The 19947-nt window shown below is 36.0% G+C and overlaps 1 protein-coding gene across 1 annotated transcript in view; it reads left to right on the forward strand.

Annotated features, from left to right (window-relative positions):
* Positions 1 to 19947, forward strand: part of ABI3BP (ABI family member 3 binding protein) — a 141998-nt gene that overhangs the window by 75975 nt on the left and 46076 nt on the right. The window contains exons 13-19 of the mRNA XM_018565197.1: positions 516 to 605; positions 1358 to 1447; positions 2275 to 2361; positions 8131 to 8241; positions 13181 to 13249; positions 14373 to 14582; positions 17900 to 18008. Of these exons, the coding sequence (XP_018420699.1) occupies positions 516 to 605; positions 1358 to 1447; positions 2275 to 2361; positions 8131 to 8241; positions 13181 to 13249; positions 14373 to 14582; positions 17900 to 18008 (766 nt within the window). The remainder of the gene's footprint in view (positions 1 to 515; positions 606 to 1357; positions 1448 to 2274; positions 2362 to 8130; positions 8242 to 13180; positions 13250 to 14372; positions 14583 to 17899; positions 18009 to 19947) is intronic.

Here is a 19947-nt window from a genome sequence, read left to right on the forward strand (position 1 = left end):
TATATATATGTATATATAGAGGTATATCTCAGACAGAAAGAAGGATTAGATTAAGCGTTTATTAGTTTGAGAGAATCACTTTAAAGAGTGCTGGAAATCAGTCTTTGTGGTACACAAGAAGACTTGTGTAAGGCAGTGACGATGGGGTAAATTCAGCAACCTATAGCAAGCAGGTTTCTAAAGTTAGATTGGTGTGTGATCCTTTCTGATTGGTTTCTATACGTTACTGTGCTATGCATGTTGCTTTACTGAATAAGCCTGCTTGTGTTGCAGAGCATAAAAGTCCACTACACTATTTCTGTCCAGTATACTAGTATGATATATGATTATGGTTTAGAATATAACATTTTACTTTAGTGCTAATACGTTACAGATAATATAAGAAGGTACTGTATAAAACCTTTCCTAATAATGATATCCCTAACAACTTAAAAACGTATGGCAATATCAGGTATTTCTGGAAGACCATACACTAGAAGTATGTATTAAAACTGGCATTATTGTATACTTACTAGGTGGAAGAGCTTTAGACAGTACAAAGCTTCTTGGTGTGAGCAGAAATATTTCTATGGAACCAAACAACACTGGAAAACGTACATTTTCAGGTATCTATCTTATCTGTAAACACATTATACCTCTCCTATTTATATATTTTTAACATCTTCTAGATGTTTACTATCAAGTGAATATAATGTTTCACACATTATACCAATAGCCACAGCAGCCCACATGACTGGTATGGAGCCTGAGGGTTGGGGAGGGGGACAATCATGCAATAGATTAGCAACAGATCAGCACATGATGAGATTATAGGATCCCAGAACATTATTATTATTAATATTATTATTATACAGGATTTACTTTCAAAATAGAGGGAGACAATACAGTTAACAATACAATTTAAATACAGGAGGGTTAGGAGGGTGACATGTGACAGCAATGGTGCTTGGTGATTTGCTCAGCACTTACATAGTTTCATATCTAGTCAGGTTGAAAACAGACAGAAGTCCATAGAATTCAACCTGTAGAGGGCAAGAAATAGAAAAACTTTCATAAACAACAACATTTTCCCATAATTACCGACAACTGATCCAGGGGATTGTCAGAGGGGTGTGAAGAAAGCCATCATATCTGTAAAAGCTTAGACCAGAGTGGCTCAGATCTTACACAAGGCTTGCTTAACTCAGTCTGGGCAGCTGGATGTAGCAACAGGATAGACAGAGGAAGGTAAGTTTGTTCTGCTTGGGAGCAGGGCATCAAAATAAACCTGCTGCTTTTTCCTGCTTAGGCAAATCACAGGTTTTCTTTAAATATGCCTATTGTCTAAAATACTAACATGATCTTGTCATCCCTATAGTATCTTCACCACCTTTTCCCCCAGTAAAACCAACTTCCATACGTAGAAGAATTCAGAATAGCAATGTAACAGGCAAACCAGGAGTCACAGGTATGTTGTAAGGTCAGAGAGTTCCTGGTCATTTTGCTGATCATGTTCACCAAATCATCTCCATTTTCCATCCACTTTTGTTCCATTTTCAACCATTTTCTATGTGCTTTGCATCTTTTTTTCATCTATTTTCATTAATTGGCCATTGAGTGTGTTGTCCATATAATGCATATTTAATCTGTTAGAAAAAGTAGACAAAACATTAATTAGTAATTAACAGTAATTAGATCTGATAACTAAGCAAATGTTTGCAAACAAACTAAAAATATAGAGATACAATTAGATAACAATCATTAAATGTCTATGTGTACGCTTGCCATGGCTAACATTAGCAGCGCACGTACAGTAATAAAGGAATTCCATTATTTTAATCATTAATGGGTTTAGTGGAGCTGTGAAGGACACAAAGTATCCATTTTGACTTGGCCTGGGGGCATAGCTGTCCGACTTGCAAAAACAAATGTTGATAGGATATGGATGAATAGATTATTATTGGTATTATTATTATTATAATACAGGATTTATATAGCACCAACAGTTTGCGCAGTACTTTACAATATATGGAAGACATTACAATTACCATACAATTCAAGACAAGATGGTAAGCAGGGCACTGCCCATGAGGGCTTACAATCTAAAGGGAGGGGGATAGATAGATAGATAGATAGATAGATAGATAGATAGATAGATAGATAGATAGATAGATAGATTACTAAAGATATACTTTTAAATTAAATTAAAAGTATACAGAATATATGTTGTGATTATTATTATTATTATTATTATTATTGATGTTTTTTATCATTGTTATTTTTATGTTTATACAGTATCTTTAGCACCACTTCCTCCTGTGAAACCAACCACTATTCGCAGGAGACCACCTACTAATGGTACAGCTAAACCACCACCTGCAGGTATGTGCCTCTCCACCTTAGACTGTTGATTTAATTGTCATATTTCCAAATGAAGTTTAATATTGTGTTATCTAATATCTGCTTTACACTTAATTAAAACTGCATCAGCCAAGACACAAACAATTTGTTTATTGAGTGTAAAGATAACAATATATATGGCTTGCTGCAGACTTTCCTGCCTGATCATTACCTACTAGGGTATTATTTGAGCAGAATGAATGATGCAATTGTTTAAGGGCCCTATTCTCTTGTGTCTGTCATTCTATTTAGTTGTTATACCCACACAATATGGGTGGTCATCATCTGCCCTGGCAGTTTATATATGTCAGACCTGGTCATTACTGTGAATGGCAAATTTTAATAATCAGACCACACATTACCAAGAGATGACAGGCAAACTAACCTGCAGGTGTGTGGGCAGTTAATAAAACCAGTATTTTTCAAATGAAAAACAAACCAAATGCATACCTAATAGGTCTCAATATCTTTTATATTCCGATAGGGGCTTAGGTATTAAACGTTTGCTCCCTTTTTCACCTCTGCACTGGAGAATTCAAAATTGGAAGCTTCTTGATTGTTATGGACAGCAACAAAATCTATTTGTGCATTTTCCAAGTCAAACATTTTTGCCTACCACAATTCTACCAAGTTGTGGTAGGAGTTTTTATATATGTGCAATGATTACACAGGTCTGCAAAAAAAACATTTCGAGAGCTGTTTTGGTTATTCCACGTAATCTTTATGTAATCTAATCTAACTTGCTTAGCTTATGTACAGTATATATTGCTGACCATCAGATTTACAGTGCTATTTTTTTTTACATAACTCGGACAAACCCTTTAAGGTTTTTTTGGCATTTTATATCTTAAATGCACTTATGTGAATTATTTAATAGTAATTTGGACTTTAAATTTGGTTAAAAACCCATAATATAAAAAAAATAAAAAAAATAAAAAGATATATTTGAAGACAATTTTGCATGTTGTGGCAAATCATGACATCTAGGAGTTTTTTCAATATTTTATTTGTTTTCAGCACACCAAAATACATGGAAATTAGATGAACATAATAAAAACAGCTTTTTAGTCGCAGACCTGTGTTACCTAACTGAAAAATCAACTGTATTGTCTCATACAAACAATGCCCTAGTAGGACACATTTACATTTTGAGTACTATTCATTTGACCAAACTGTTTGATGGCTGATGCAGGGTATGGGTGAGCACCAAACTAACGCACCATAACTTCCCAGAAGCTGCTCTCTTATCCTTAAGAATATAGAAGTGAATAATGGCAAAATGCATCTGAAATTTCAATATCCATGCAGTAATTTATGTATTGTGTATACACTAAAATGATAATATACTGGTAAGTCAGGGCAGTTTTCTATCTAGAAAATAAACAGTGCAACTGTACACTGTCACTATTAACTTACTTCAGCTAGAGATAGTGAATTCAGGGTGCATTTAAACGTAATTAACTTAAGTTACATTCATACCTACGATATAAGATGCACAACTAGGTCTGTTGTGTTAAAGCTAGCCAATCTTTTTAAATGGAGTCACAACACAAAAAAAGCCACACCGTCAGCATTTTCAGGAATACAGCACACCACAACACACAGCATGTGCATCATGGCGCGCTGTGGTGCAGGATGCATTGACAGCCTCTGTATGTGTGCCTTGGGTGGCTTTACAATACAATACACACTGTGCATTAACATGCATTGCGGTAATGTACAGTAAAACATGAGTTACTGTAATGTACAAATATAACCACTGAATATTCACACAAAATGTATTGGGTGAACATTCTCAAACCTAGTAAATCAGCCTCCGTGGTTCTGAAGCAACATACCAGAGTAAGGGCTAGAGGGTTTAATACAAAGTGCATACAAATTAAAATAATTGCACTGCAAAAATTGTCCAAAACAGTGAAGAATTGACTTCATTGCTTACCCTGCAGAGAAAAGAATTTACTGTAAGGCTGGGTTCACACCTACCTGTTTTGAATATGCGCGTTTGTCGCGCGTTTTTACCGTGATTTGCGGTTAAAAAACGCGCGATAAACGCGCGTTTCCGAGGGCTACTTGGCTGTATCCCAATGGAAACGCGAGACCATAACGCCCCAAAGAAGTACATGTACTTCTTTGGGCGCAGGCCGTTTTGTAGGGCGTTCAGACGGGCTAAAATACGGAAAGGTGTGAACCATACCCATAGAAAACAATGGGATTTTCAAGTTTGTACGTTTTGTAGAGCGTTCATAGAGCGTTGAACGCGCGACAAAACGTAAAGGTGTGAACAGGGCCTAAGATTATAGATAAAAAGAACTAGGGGTAGACACTGGTTGTCACACTCTAATTGGTTAATTGTGTAAGCAATCACTGATTTGCTATCTCTATAGAAATTATATCCTCACTTTCAGATGCCAAAAGCCATTACTGTCTTCTACAGTGCTGCTTTTCTCTGACTTGAGGATGCCCAGTTGTATTATGTTTAGCTTTCAGCAAGACTTCTATGTATATTAACACAGATGCAGTAATTGAAGTACTTAAGGCCAGCAAAAGAAGTGTTAGAAGGACAGTAAGTACAGGACAGTTTCCCCAACAGAGACACAGACAGCAATTATACTTGGTAGTGTTTCTAACCTGTCTCCTCTTTCTTGATGTTTTATTTTAGACAATCTGTTACTTTACCCATTAATAGGGCACACACACTAATATCCCTTTTGCTGTGCTTTCCTGCTGGTCCACTCATTTGAGGAGTTCTGAGAAATATCTGGTATTTTCAGTAAAGGATATCATTGTGACATTCTCCGTTACTTTAGAGTGCAGTGGTCTGGCCTGAGTTGCCAATAGCCAAGCCCAAACACTGTCACATAAGGGAAGGACGAAGGTAATTTACTCTGTGTAAGCTTCGTCACTGACTATCATGGAGCTGACGCAGGGTTTAGACTCAGCACTCCCTCAGAGTGGTAGGGGGTGCTAAGGAGGTGAGTATCAGTGGGTGGGGGTGCCAAGCTATCGCTTTGCTCATTCATTGTTCATAGAGTTAAAACCCTGGGAAATACAGGGGGATCATGAACATTCTGTCTTGGGTTCATATTTCACAGTGGTAAGCCTCCAAGGCAGCAGCTGCATCTATCCCACTCTGGGGCTAAATAGCACTGAAAACACAAAATAGGACAGGGCCACCTCTAAGAGAATCAATATAGCCAAGGTCTTAACAACAGTGAATAGTGCTTTCTTTTTCATGTGGCCAGAACACATTAATGTAATCACACTAAATAGGCTTGTAGCTTCTAGGTGTAACTGTTTGAGTACTAAGTAGCAGACGTATATGGAAAGGCTCACCTGGATACATGAACGTGTAAGTAAATCATCACGGCAATACTGCTTCATAGGCAGACAAGTGTAATCTGCTTTTGTATTTTAGTGTGCAATACATTTTACTTCTAATGAACTGTATGGCGCCATTGATATGTTGGTTTGCTTACACTTCTGACCTTAGTTTATTAGAACTATGAAAGGATTTTAACTCTTCTTTTATTGCTGAAATGTGTTAGATTGTTAGATTTGATCCTGTTTGTTCTGCTGATTAACTAACTTTAAACTATATACTCAAGCTGTAACCCAAGCTCAGCCACTGTGCTGAGAAGCTTCCCCTGTGCTGTTAAAATACAGCTCAGCATGGTGGTCATTCAGTATTTTTCTCAATAAATACCTACAGGGTTATTCACAAAAGGGTGAAGAGTTTGGAGAAGGCAGGAGAAGTGAACAATGTAGGACAACATAGCTGAACTGGAAAGTGAGCTGAATTGGATAATTTTTCCGAATCATTGTGCTAGATTGGTCCTGTTCCAGGACCCGAGAAGACACTGTAATACACTGTGCTGGGTTTGCCTGGAATTATATATATATATACATACATACATACATACATACATACATACATACATACATACATACACAGCTGGAGTTGAGCTTTAAATTGTGCATCTACTGATCACTATGTTATTCCTGAAGAGGAAATTAAGTTTGCTCTGAAATACATCTAGTTACTTTTGAAGATGTTATTAAAGATGGAGTTTGAATTTTTACAATTCTTGTGAAATTGATTCCCTACATTAATCCAGCCCTGCGGACATTATTTTATGAAGCACTATTGCCGTGGTGATGTGTCTTACTTGGGCATTTATCCAGGTGAGCCTTTCCATGTAATTGTGCTACTTTGTAGGGTTACACTTAGAAGACATTTTATCCTATGCAACAGTGATACCACTACCGTCTATAGAAGATAACTTGACAGCAAACCTGTAAAAAGGTGGATCTGTCCTTTCTTTCTCAGCATTGAAATCATTGCTTTTACAAGCCTATTTACCATAATAACACATGTGTTCTCTTTGCCACATGTGAAGTTGAGCACTGGTTGCTCTGGATGTTTACAGCTTGGCTATATCTTTATTGTGCCCATTCAAGCCAAAGATTTTCTTTAACACATGTACCAAGAAAAATTCATAGGCTTCCTGGCTCTCATATTTTCTTACTCACGAAGATGGAACATTTAGTTCAGGAGTTCTGATGTCAGTGGTTGTATGCTTGTCATCAGTCAGTGAGCAACCCATAATGTATTGAAGTCAAAGAATCAGCAGCCAGACAGCTAGCATTTTCAGAAGCAGTTCAGTGATGGCAGCTTACATATTTCTCTTCAGAGTTCTGATTATGTAACCTATTGTGTGTTACCCTTTCCACATCCTATATATTTTACAATTACATTGTGTGAGTACAATTTATTGACTCACCTAAACATCCATTATCATTAGGCATTTTCAACAACTTTTAATTTATTAGTTTGGCTTCTTTCTGTGATCACATTGCATGGTGTTATTTAACTGGAAAAGGCGAGGACACCAAAGCATTTCATTTAATAGTTTACATCGTTTACATAGTTCCTAACCTAGAGCAACAAAAAGAATACTGAATCTAAATTGTGCCCTACTGAGGCCCTGATTCATTTAGCTGCAATAGTACTTAATGTATGCTTAAAAGACATACATTAATATTGACTTGGAGGCTACTTTAGCATGACTTCACCTGCTTACTTTGCAATAAGTGTTGCTGGCAGTTTAATGAATCAGAGCCTATCTATTTTACTTAATGAGTAACAAGTATACATGCGGATGTTCTGAAATTTCTAGATGAGTTTGTTAAGCATGGTAATTAGTTATGAGTTAGCATTTATCAATGGATACAATCAATATACATCTACTATTTAAATGGAAACTAAATGTGGAAGCCACAAAATTGTTTTCTATTTACAACTGGGTTATCCAGCCGGGTAAATCTTTACTTTTATATTATTGCTTTTGGTAATCATTACTACTAACCTCCACTGTTAACAATGATTTTGGCATCACTACCCAGCTTTGTGTAATTGATTCTTCTATGTTAAAGGTTCAGTCAGCCACAGTACATATCTATTGATTTTCTTGGAGAGTTTGCTGGGCTTGAGGTAAAATTTGCCACAGCTATTTTAATGGAGTTCCTTCCCCCTTGCTTTTGGAAGACAAAGTAAGGAGGGAGGGGTTAAGCCAGCAACTATTACAGTAAGAGCTCTCCACTGGATACATCAATTTTTGGTGGACTGACCCTTACACATTATCTTACACCATTTCACTATAATTGCAAACTAGCTTTATTTTGGAATATAGACTGTTTACTATATTGGCTAAATTTTAAGGTGATTTAACAAGTGCCTGTTTCTTTAACAAGGAGGTATTGTGATACCACGTGCTCCTTCTGCTCCCAAGCCCAACTGTACAGTGGTATATATAAGACCACCAAAGGTGCAGCCAACCTTGCCTGCTACAGAGGAAGACTTTGGTATGATAGCTTTTGTGTGACCACGAGCTGTTAAAGAGGACCTTTCATCACCACTTTACTTCTGTTGTGTATATGTACCTTTCTCAGGAACCAGAGTGCTTTTTGCATGCCCTGTGCCTTCTATCTGTGAGTAGTGTGGCAGCATGAAGAAATTCAAGTAAAGGAAGCAAGCAAATAACTTAAATATAGGCTTCTTAGTAATAGGTAATTTAGGTTAATTTTTAATAAACCTTAAAATCATAGAAAAGAAACAGGTTTACATGATCAAAGGTCCACTTTAAGCTTCCAGGAAATTAGATATAGTACATAGATAATGGTTTATTTCACATTTATATAACGTTGTATAAAAAAAAAAGAAATAATCTTGTAGCAAAAATACTGTATGTGTTAGAATATGTAAGTATGTATTTAAGAAACATAGAATCCAGTAGTGTGCTTACTCGTTTTTTCAACATACTTTGTTACAAATGAAAAATTATTGCTAAGCAAGTGGAACATAGCCATGTTGAAATTGTCTATGTCAAATTCAAGGACTATACTCTACAGAGTGTATGAAATGTTTCTTTGATACTATTACCACTATACATTAAAAGAAAACTATGGGATAACCTTTTTTTCTCATAGTTCTCTTTAGGATCATGTGAAGACATATACTAATGTCCTCCTATGACCCGAAACTCAGTATATATCAGGCCATTGCCCGCTATATGCTGAGAGCACCACAGCCAGGACGGATCCTGACAATACTGTCGAGATACACCCCGGCAAAGTCAGCTGTACCTCCAGTCAGCGCTGGAAGAGGGGAGGGGGAAATCCCTGACAGTTACCGCTCTCTGCAGTGACATGATCGGGAAGTGAGCGAGCTGCGGTATGTTCTCACTTACTTCTCGATCATAAGAGCCAACGTGTGACAAATTCAATGTCAAACGTCGGCTCTAACTATGGGGATGAGTGTAACTCACTCACTCCATAGTTCTCCCTTAAGTTGAAATTCCATTGTGAATAAGCCTTAAGCCTTTTAGGACATATTTGAGTGCAATGACAACTGCATTCACCACAAAGGTATTTTCTTTGCTAATATAAATCCATGCTACATTTCCACTATCAGGAGCAAAGATAAAAAGTTGTATCAAAAATGCTGGTGAGTAAACAGTAGTTCCAGAACTGCAAAGACTTATGCCAAAGGAGGGCATTCCTTGCTTTTCTTTGTCTTAAAAAATAAAACAGAAGATGAATAGGGTAAAAACAAGTAAATGTGCAAGAGGCAGAGAAAGATGACATAAAAGACACAGAGAAAAGTGTAGCAATGGTCCATCCATTTTATATCACTTTTCTAACTAACGTCTCTAATGTGGACTATGCGAATAGAGAGTACACTACTGCATCAAGAGTAAACTGTTAACTAACGTCTCTAAATGTAGACTATGCAAAAAGAAAGCACACTACTGCATCAAGAGTAAACTGTTTTCTCTGATCTATAGTACCAAAAACAGAAATTTGATTACATTTAGCAAATGGTAAGCCATTATGATGAGGTAATTAAGAAGTCAGAGAGAAATTTAGTTTTCCTTGGTATAGAAAGTAAAAGTTTTCTGTCTATTATATTTATATAGAAAATAGTCTCTTTAATAAGAAACATAAAAAAAATATAAGCAAACGTAAAAACAAATGTGCACTTTTCCTACAGCTCTGTTTTCCACATGAGATTAGATTTTCTACAGAATTCTTCAAGTTCCACTAAACATTTTGATCCAGGAATAAAAACAATGATTCAAAGAAACAGCAAAAAAAAAACTTATAAAAAGGACAGTTGCCATTTAGACATGTTTTCATCCAGTAATAATAATGATCTCAGGCAGCTGGGTGTTCCTTTCAGTTTTCTATTGGCAGACATATTACCTAAGTTTTCTCCGTTGCAGCCAGGCTGTGATCCGGGGAAATGAAAACACTACAGTTATGAATACGCATGTATGAAAAAAATGATGTTTGCAAAGTCGTCTGAGAAGGAAAAAAGTACAATTTGAAACACATGTCAGCCAAGGCAATTGGGGAGCGAGATGAGACAGGTGGCCAAAAGGAACCAAAAGTCCCTCCACCAAAATACTGAGTACATTATTCCTCTTTAAAAGAGAAGATATTTGCACATCAACCTTTCCATCACAAATTAAAGAACAAGGTGTCTGTTCCTCATTTAAGAATAATGGCGGAAGTCATGCAAATCATTATGTTCCACTGTGCATCCAGATCCACTATTTTCTAGCACAAATATTGGTTAAACTTAGAGTTATTTATCAAGTTACAGAAAGATTTTCCGGTTGCTAGCCCTTATCAGCGGAAGATATTGCTTTCTTATAATAGGATAAATTTGTATATCCTCATTTTCATCACAAATTCAGTAACAAGAGCTTTATTGCTCATTTAAGGGAACTGGACACAACCTTGCAAATCAGCATAGCTGTCCACCTGCAAGCCAGAAGAAGAATTATTTACAAGGCTATGCCTTGTAAAGTTAAGCATTGTTAGTATAGTGACCGTTCTCTAGCAGCTAGTTGCAGTGTTACTATGGTAGATATAATAGTACCAATATTTTGATTATATCCTGGGATACGGCAGTATTATGGGGGTGGCTACAGCCTGATATTTTTTTTCTCTGGATGTTGTAATGTCATAGACATTATATGCATGTAACAATGGTCATTCTCTAGCAGTGGTGTTGTAAATGTGATGTTCTCTAATTGGCTATAGTAGTTATTTTATGGCTTTAGTTGTGGCCTCTGCTGGCTGTAGCAATGATTAATCCCCAGAGATTAGGTTAGAGATATGTTTTTTCAACTCCACATGGAAGAATAGAAGAGGAACTAGGGCATCAGTGATGTGTGCAGGTAGGTAAGTGATCTCTAGAAACAGGAAGTGACTTCCTATGTGCTCAGTGGTCATACGGTCAGATTTCAAATTAACCACAGCAATCTAGAACCGGGATTTTGGACCTATTTGGACAGGTGGCCTGAAGCTTCAGCTCCACCATTGTTATTGTTAATCAGGCCAATTACTGAAAATTTAGATATGAGGACAAAGGACCAATAGTCAAACTACATACAGTAAGTTGCAATGAAACACCTAGGGATTTATAGCTCCAACATGTTCTGCATCACTTTACAGATATCCCTTTATATTTGCTCCTCTTCAGGTGGAGCTTACAGTCTCACTTTCTTACCACTGTGATATACAGTGTGTACAGAAACTAATTGTTTTAAAGACCATGCTACCAACCAATGTCTTATTATATTGAGAAGAAAATAAATAACCCAAAGGAAATCCAAACAAGCTGGTTACATGTCAACACATGGCTGCAAGTCTATGGAATTTACCAATGATTTGCTTAAACAGAAATACATTTGGACATGCAGTATCATGTGCGTGCAGGGCATCAAACAGGGGGAGTAGTGTCATCTTCCGAGCCCTAGTGCCTATCTGTTCTCAGACATTCTGCTCTCCCACTTCTAATTACAGTAATCAGCAAAAAATCTGGTAACCAAAACAAAAACAGTAATAAACAATAAATCCAGTAATCTACAAAAAATGCCCAGCATTCAGACTCCTCGTTACTCAGAACTACAACATCTTTTAGAGTCTATAAATATTTTGGATTTTAGACAAATCATTCAAATACATATTACTTGCACCACTAATCAATATATATTTATGTGCCCTCTGTAGCTTCATATTCTGATGTGCACATTCTTTACTCCTTTGTCATTTCCAGTGAAGTCCTATTTTACTTATTTTTAAAAATTAATGTGAAAAATGGTAAGTATAGTTGTACCTAGATGGTGATATGTTACAGCCAAAATCGTTTTTATATCAATCTTTTAGATGTTTAATGATTCTGTATCCTGCGTAACCGTCCGATGTTTAAGGTAAAAGCCAGAACCAACAATAAGTGAGGGATGCAAAGAATCGTTTGGAAATGGTTAAATCATGCATTAACCCTTACATTGACAATATTTTATTTATATCTGTTTAATTTGTTTGTTTTTTTAAGTATTATCTTTTATATTCCCTCCACTCCTTTGTTATTAGGGATGTACCGATACTACTATCGGTATCGGTGCCAATTCCGAGCATTTGGGCAAGTACTCGTACTCAACCAAATGTTCCGATACCTTCCCCAATACCGGAACTTCCAGTCAGAGGAAGGGGAACATGGAGCCAATGTGATCAGAAAGCTGGGCGGCCAGTTATGACTTCCAACCAATCAGCATCGAGCCAGCTTCCCGGCCAATCAGGAAGCTGGGAGGCAGGTCATTACTTGCCGCCCGGCTTCCTGATTGGCCGGGAAGCCAACTCGATGCTGATTGGCTGGGAAGCCGGTTTCCTGACCAAGCACAATCAAACCGGCCAGACAACATGGAGCTGGCTTCTTGGCGAATCAGATTGCCCGGGCAGCCGTCTCCATGTCAGCTGAAGCACCGGTATCGGTACTCGGTATCGACGAGTACCGAGAGCAAAGTATCGGTACTCGTACTTGAAAAACTGGTATCGGTGCATCCCTCGTTGTTATCATTACTAGTAATTAGTAAATAACTGTTCCTCTCTATATACTACTCTAGTCATTATCCTAATTAATACTTGTACTTTAAACTTAAAGCAGACCTAACATTTTAAAGTAAACAATGTACACTTCTATGGCTGATCCTAGAACATAGCCAAGAAAGAATGATATTTTGCAAAGAAAACCTTGCAATGTGAAGATAAAAAAAAGAGAGAATTGGATCCCCAGCACTTCTTGTTCATGGGTTTCCATTAAAGTTTTTTGCACTATGTATTGGATTTTAGTTATGTTGTAGAGCCACAATTGGACAGGGCACTGCTTACTTCTTTAGGTCTAATTAACATGAACATGAAATAAACATTCTAATTCTTGTTTGGTATATTTTAGTGGACCCTACTGTATTCAGTCCTTCTCCAAAATCAGACATTGATGCACTGGGCAAACCCAGATATACAGGTAAGTTATTTTTAAGTAATATGTATGGTTGATTTATTTAGTTACTTTCTGTAGGAGCTGTAAATCTGTGGCATAGGAGTCCCAAGCATTTAGAAAACACTTTAGACAAATATACTTATTCGTGCATTTCATCAATCAAGGACAATAAAAGAAACAAGAAACCTCAGAACTCTAATAAGAACCACTTAGGGGCATATTTATAAAGTAGTAAATGTAGCATTCACCAAACATTCGATGCATATAAATGAATCACTGTAATATAGAACACATTCACAAGGAAGAATAAGCTGCACTGAATGTTTGGTGAATATTACATTCACTACTTTGTAAATAGACCTCTAAGAAAATTATTGAGTAATTCTCAATTCAGACAGCTTATAAAATACACTGACTGTACAGAATACTATATGATGACATGGCATATAACTTTATAAAATGCATCATTAAAGATGACATGCATCATTACTTTTATCCTGGCAGAAATTTAGTGTGCTTAAAATGTCCAGTGCACTCTGCAATGCTATCTTAAGCAGTATTAGTGTTTAGATACACTTTTAAGCTATTTTTAAATACATGGTACATACTCTATACTTATTTTTTATGGCTATTAACTACATTTGGGTTGAACATTATGGTAGCCTTGTGATTTTTGTTTTTTATATTATAACCAGTTAAGCTCCATAACCATTTACACATCTTAGCTATGGACCTTTTGTACAGGAAATAACTTTATTACGTTTTTACGTTTTTCAGAAGTGAAAAATATAATAAATATAAGGATTACTTTTGCAGTTGGATTTTCTAATAACTTGATTATTTTAAAATGTGACAACATCTGGCTTTGTAAAGGTTTTGACTGTGGTATAAAGCTAGGAATTGTGGTGGGGATATCTCTGAACAGTAATCACTAAGATGATTAAGTAAATAGCATGTAATTTAACATGTCAGCAGCCATTCAGAACTTAGTTTTCAGATTTGGTTTGATTTGGTTTTCAGTGTAATTGCCCAATAAATATTATTTATTGCTATGTGATAAAGTTAGTTCCTTTACCCCAAAAGCAATTATTACAGGTAAATTATATTTTGGTTTGTATGATATCATCTTCATTTTATATACCTGCAGGACCACATGTAAAGTACATAGACAAAGAAGACAATGTACCCTGCTCCATCACAGAATCTCTTAAACACTTCCCATCAGAGGAGAGCACAAATCAGGAAATCTCAACTCCCCCCAAGAACCCTCCCTCCAATCTTACTATTGTGACTGTAGAGGGGTGTTCATCCTTTGTTATTTTGGACTGGGAAATGCCTAATAATGACTCAGCTACTGGTTAGTAACATATACACATTTTCTTCTTTTATAACACATAATTCAAGAGGTAGATTAAAAAGAGTTGTGAAAAGTGGAACATTGATTTCCCTGGATGTACAATTTGCAAAAACTATACAAGGAGCCAGCTATGTTAAAGGCCAGTTGAAGTCCCAGAAATAGATAGGCGGTGATATAGATACTGTACTGTCAAAATGCATTTTCCTAGTCTTACCTGTTTCTGTAAAGCAATTGTAAAGAATGTTTAAATGTGTCTTAGACCCACTGCACCATGTAGTCAGCTGCTAGTAATAGTAGTGACACATCCCCCTTTTTCTCTGCTATATAATAGGGATGTAGCTGGTACTAGGCTATACCAGGATAGAGCACTGGTGGAGAAGTGCATTTTCAATGAGAAAAAAAAAGCTATTGTAAGATTTCCAAGCAAATATTGGTCACAACAGTGGTAGCACAGGACTATAAAAGATAAAACGTTGTAAGACTTGTTCTTTGATTAATTTTTGTACATATGTGAAGTGACCTTGGGATGATATGGAAATCACAGCCTATAGTAACAAGATGTTTAGAGCATTTGTACCTTCAAATATAATACTGGGGACATCTACAAGAAATCTTATGATGTAATAAGGGAGAATTAAAATGCCCTTATTCCTACATAATATAATGTTATATACACTTGGTTTTAAACATTAACTCTGTATTAAAGATGAAAACTCAGTTTTTAGTAGTTACATTGAGTTGTATTGAACACTGTTGGGGTGTATTCCCATTGAATCAGTCAACTGTACTCCGTCTTTTTGTGTTTCTAACAGAGAAAACAATAGATTCAGTTAGCACCTACTGACTTCTGACTTCCTGTTACTGATCCCACACATCGCCATTTTTTTTTAGGGGTGAATTGTTTTAGAGGTGAATTATTTTCTCACTTATTTAGTTTTCTGTCCAAAGGGAGGCACATAACTTTGACGGGAATGACAAGTAAAAACTGAAATATAAACAACACTAAAGTATTATTAAACATTTTTTTTAGGGTAGCCGAAACTATATAGAATATAGTGATAGTATCCCTCCAGAGGTGTCTTCAAGTTCATTTATTCACCCAATACAAGATAATTTTTTCACCTTTAACCCCTTCATGACTGAGGCCTTTTTTTTTTAATTTTTTGCACCCATTTTTATGTTGCGCAATATTACCGCAACTCCTTATTAAACCCCAACATTTAGTGAAAAATAGACAGACTGTGTGAACAGACCCGATGCTGGCGACGTACACTATATGTCGTCAGTCACGAGGGGGTTAAAACTATAGATATAGCAAGATACTTGTTACTAGCGGAATATGTGCAGGATTTTGTTTAAAATGTTGAAATAATGCACAAAACAAATTGTTGTTTGTTCTGATGATGTCACTTTTTGGCTGAAGATAGAGCTTAGAAGCAGGACAACCTAATCGTCACTAATTGTTCTATATTTATGCTATTCCACAATTAAACCAATTCATGTTACAAGGCTTCTTATTATGCATTATAGTATAATGTCTACTAGGTTGAGATAATGTGATCTGCAAACTATTGAGAGGAATTAGGTAATTTAGTTCCTTCTGTATATTGTAACATTCTTTTCTGTAAATTTATTTTTAGCTTTTGAGATTTCAGCACATTACTGGAATTGCCTTGAGGATTTTTAGCATTTATGTAGAATGTCTGTTTGAGGTTTGTGTTTGATTTTGAATGCCTCATCAACTTTATTACAGAGCATAATGTGTTATCAGATGGCATAGAGTTCTGTGTATGGTGGTGCCCTTTTAATTAGATACCAAGTACAGTACTCGGTACAAGTACGAGTATATGTACCGATACTTTTGAGCTCCAGGACTACACTAGAGAAAAATTCAAAAATTAGGAGGCAGTTGTCATTTGTACATCTCTGCTTTAATGTATGATTTTGTTTTTATAAATATAAATAAAGGGATGCACAGATACCAGTTTTGCGAGTACGAGTACTGGTACTTGCTGAGTACTTACAAGTAAGAGTACTGATACATATTTGTTTATTGTCATGTGACTGTTTTTCTAAAACAATACAGACTAATGATTTCAAGACAGTGGTGGAGTGCCAGAGCCCGGTCCCAGCTGCAACCCTGGTAGTACTCATGAAAATGCCAAGTATCTGCACTGGTACTCGAAAAGTATCTGTGCATCCCTACTTTTAATAATAAGCTGTTTTCAAGACTGCACTGATTCATTATTGCATTAAAGAAAAGACGCCTACACATATCCAGGACATGCAGTGTATCTTTAGCCAAATCTTTTTATAGTTCTGGATTGAATAGGGAATGGATAAATCTCCTGTTAGGTATTTTAATACCATATGTGTTCTGGTCGGGAGATTACCTTTCATTCCCTATCTTGGTCACATATGAAGTGAAAGTAATGTGAGTGGAACAGGTGTCTCCATTTAAAGATTTTCCCTAACCTCCTCCAACTGTGACATTTAGGATTTACCATTGTTTCTCATCCTGAAAGTTTGCAGCACCTTTCCACTATTCATAACTATAAAACTATGTTTTTACTATAGATATTCCTTAATGTGATATGTTGTTTTATCAGTTTGTTAAAACAATTATACTCTTTAACTGCCCGTGGCAATAAAATGATCTGGAGTCTAAATTCTGGTCAAACCGTTGTTACATATTTTGGATGATTACAATGTGGACACCCTTGAAATATTGGACGTATGACATGTGAGTTATTTTCCAAATAAAGAGTGACAGAAAGATATTAAAATATTGCTTGCAGTACTCCTGAAGAAAAAACTAATGTAAATGAATTGTCATATTAAATTAATGCAGACATTACAAAAATGCAGACACCACAAGGTGAAGGTACATGCCCTAAACTTTTTAAAATTATCCCTGAATATCTCTGAAGCCTACCCCTCCCTAATTTCAAGTTGTAATATCAGCTCCCGGTAGTGAAAGCATAATACACCCCCATATTGCTCAGTGTAATACTCCACATTTTACATTTAGAGGTCTCAAGGGGGTTTTCCCCTAGGTTTAATTCAACAACTACAAAAAATTCATTTTACTGAAGACCGAAATTTAGAAGATGTATTTCCATTCATAAGCACTGGATGTGTTAGTTAAATTGAATAACTTCACTACTGTCAAATACTGTGTACAAGTTTGTAGTTAATGCTCCCAATAACAAATTTAAACATAATTAGATTTTATGTCAAAATCCTAAAATAGCCAGAATGACAGAAATAAAGTAACAGAAATCTTTTATTGTTTTTTTGTTTGTTTCCTATTTCAGAGTTTAAAGTCATTTCAATAGAAAATGGAGCACCTGAAGGAAAGAATCAATCAATCATAACAACAAATCAGACATATTCTACAGTAGAAAACTTGAAACCTGACACAAAGTAAGGGACAATCTTTCAGTATGTGGTGGTGCTGGGCAGGTTTAATCATGGTTGTGTTGGTTAAGATCCTATTTGTGAGTGGTGGAGTTAAATGGCTTTTGTGGTATGGTCTAGGCTGCTCAACTCCTGATGGAACCACAGAAGGTACTATTTTATCATATATAGAGTAATTGTGAGTGTGTGGTGAGAAGTACAGGTAGTCATACAACTCAGATGTTTGGTTGTTAATGTCTTTATTGATATTGAATCGCAAGGAACAACCAATGTGTTTCAGGAGATCAGGGCTTCCATTTCTACCACATAAAAATAGAACTAATGTGGTCACATATTAAAAAAACATTATAAAACAACATTTAAAACAACAAAAGTAGTGTGTGCCCCAGTGTTTTTTTTTTTAGTTCACAATTCTTCTGGTTATGTTCTTTTACATATGTGCACTCAACTATAATGTTTTTTTAAGTAAGAACATCGTCACCAGATATATTTTTTATACAAAAGAGTAAAGAAACATTATTAGGTGCCTATTTATATTTAATACGGATTGCCTTTTTGTCTTATTCATATGAATACATTTGTCAGTTTAGTGGGAAAGTATAATGCCAAAGGACTGCTCATGTACTTATCGCATCACAGGAACTGCATACCGTATATACTCGAGTATAAGCCATCCCGAATATAAGCCGAGGTACCTAATTTTACCAAAAAAACCTGGGAAAAAGTATTGACCCGACTATAAGCCGAGGGTGGGAAAACATTGGCAGTGTGCAAACTGCTTGTTGCAGGTGTATTGTTTTGTTTTTTTCATTTAGAGTGCAGTCACACTTTAAATAATTCCAAATGACTAATGGTTTATTAATCATATTCAGTTTTTCCTTTTGGTAAGGTGTATGTCTTCATCTGGTAAACTATTTTTGCAGAAGGTCATTAACAACTTGGGAAACAAAATGAGAGCAGTTTTATTAGGATTTTATTGTAGCAGGGTCAGTAGTAAACTCTTATGTTTAAAGGTGTATAAAGGCCATAAAATGCCACGTCAATACTCAAGGGTCTGGCGTTTTTAAATTGGCAGAGCATAAAATGTGTTAAGGAAAACCTGAAAATATTGTGTGTTCACACTGTTTCTTCAGATTCCATTTCTATTAAGGTGCCTTCCTTTGACATTTTCAGAAAGTCATATTTTACTATGTCTCGTTATGTTAGAGTTGGGCATCAGTGATCTTTTTTTAAACATAAAGGATTCTGAGTATAACACTTGCAAACTTGCAAAGTTATGCAAAAGGTTTGTGTTGATCAGGGCTGTGAACTTGTAGGGCTTCCCAATGTGGATATCCAAGGACGTTATGTACTTTGTTCCATTTTCCATACTTGGTGACCATTGTGGATTCTCCTATGCTGCCCTGCATGTTATTCTATTCAGGGCTGGATTAACCATCAGCTATCATGCCTTAAAGAATAAGGGCACTTTAAAACAAAGTGCTCTTAGTCCCTTTTGCCTATTTGCTCTGAGCTAACCAGTCCCACCCTCCCCATCCACAGTTGTATACTTACTAAGATTCGACTGCCATGGCTGCAATGGTTTATTTACATCCCATGCCACAAGCCCTCTATCTCCTGGCTGTGCAGGCGCATTACAGCCCCGCAGACTCATTTAAGGCTCATCTACAAAGGTAGACCAGTCCTACAGACTTCCTAATTATTATTATTATTATTATTAGTAGAAGTAGTAGTAGTAGTATTTAAAAAAGTGATCATTTTGAAATAAAAGGTCTTAGTCAGCTGCTTGATTTTGATCCAAATTTGAGCCGAACCTGTTAAATAAATAAAATGAAAAAACTTTTATTTTTTGTGGTGGCTGACCTGGAAGAAAACTAAAAAAGGTTTATCATTTTCAAACCTTTATTTCATATTTCATTTTTATATATATTTATATATATAAAAA

This window comes from Nanorana parkeri, unplaced genomic scaffold (assembly GCF_000935625.1).
Source record: "Nanorana parkeri isolate BGI_ZX_2015 unplaced genomic scaffold, ASM93562v1 scaffold821, whole genome shotgun sequence".
In the NCBI taxonomy this organism is placed as follows: Eukaryota; Metazoa; Chordata; class Amphibia; order Anura; family Dicroglossidae; genus Nanorana; species Nanorana parkeri.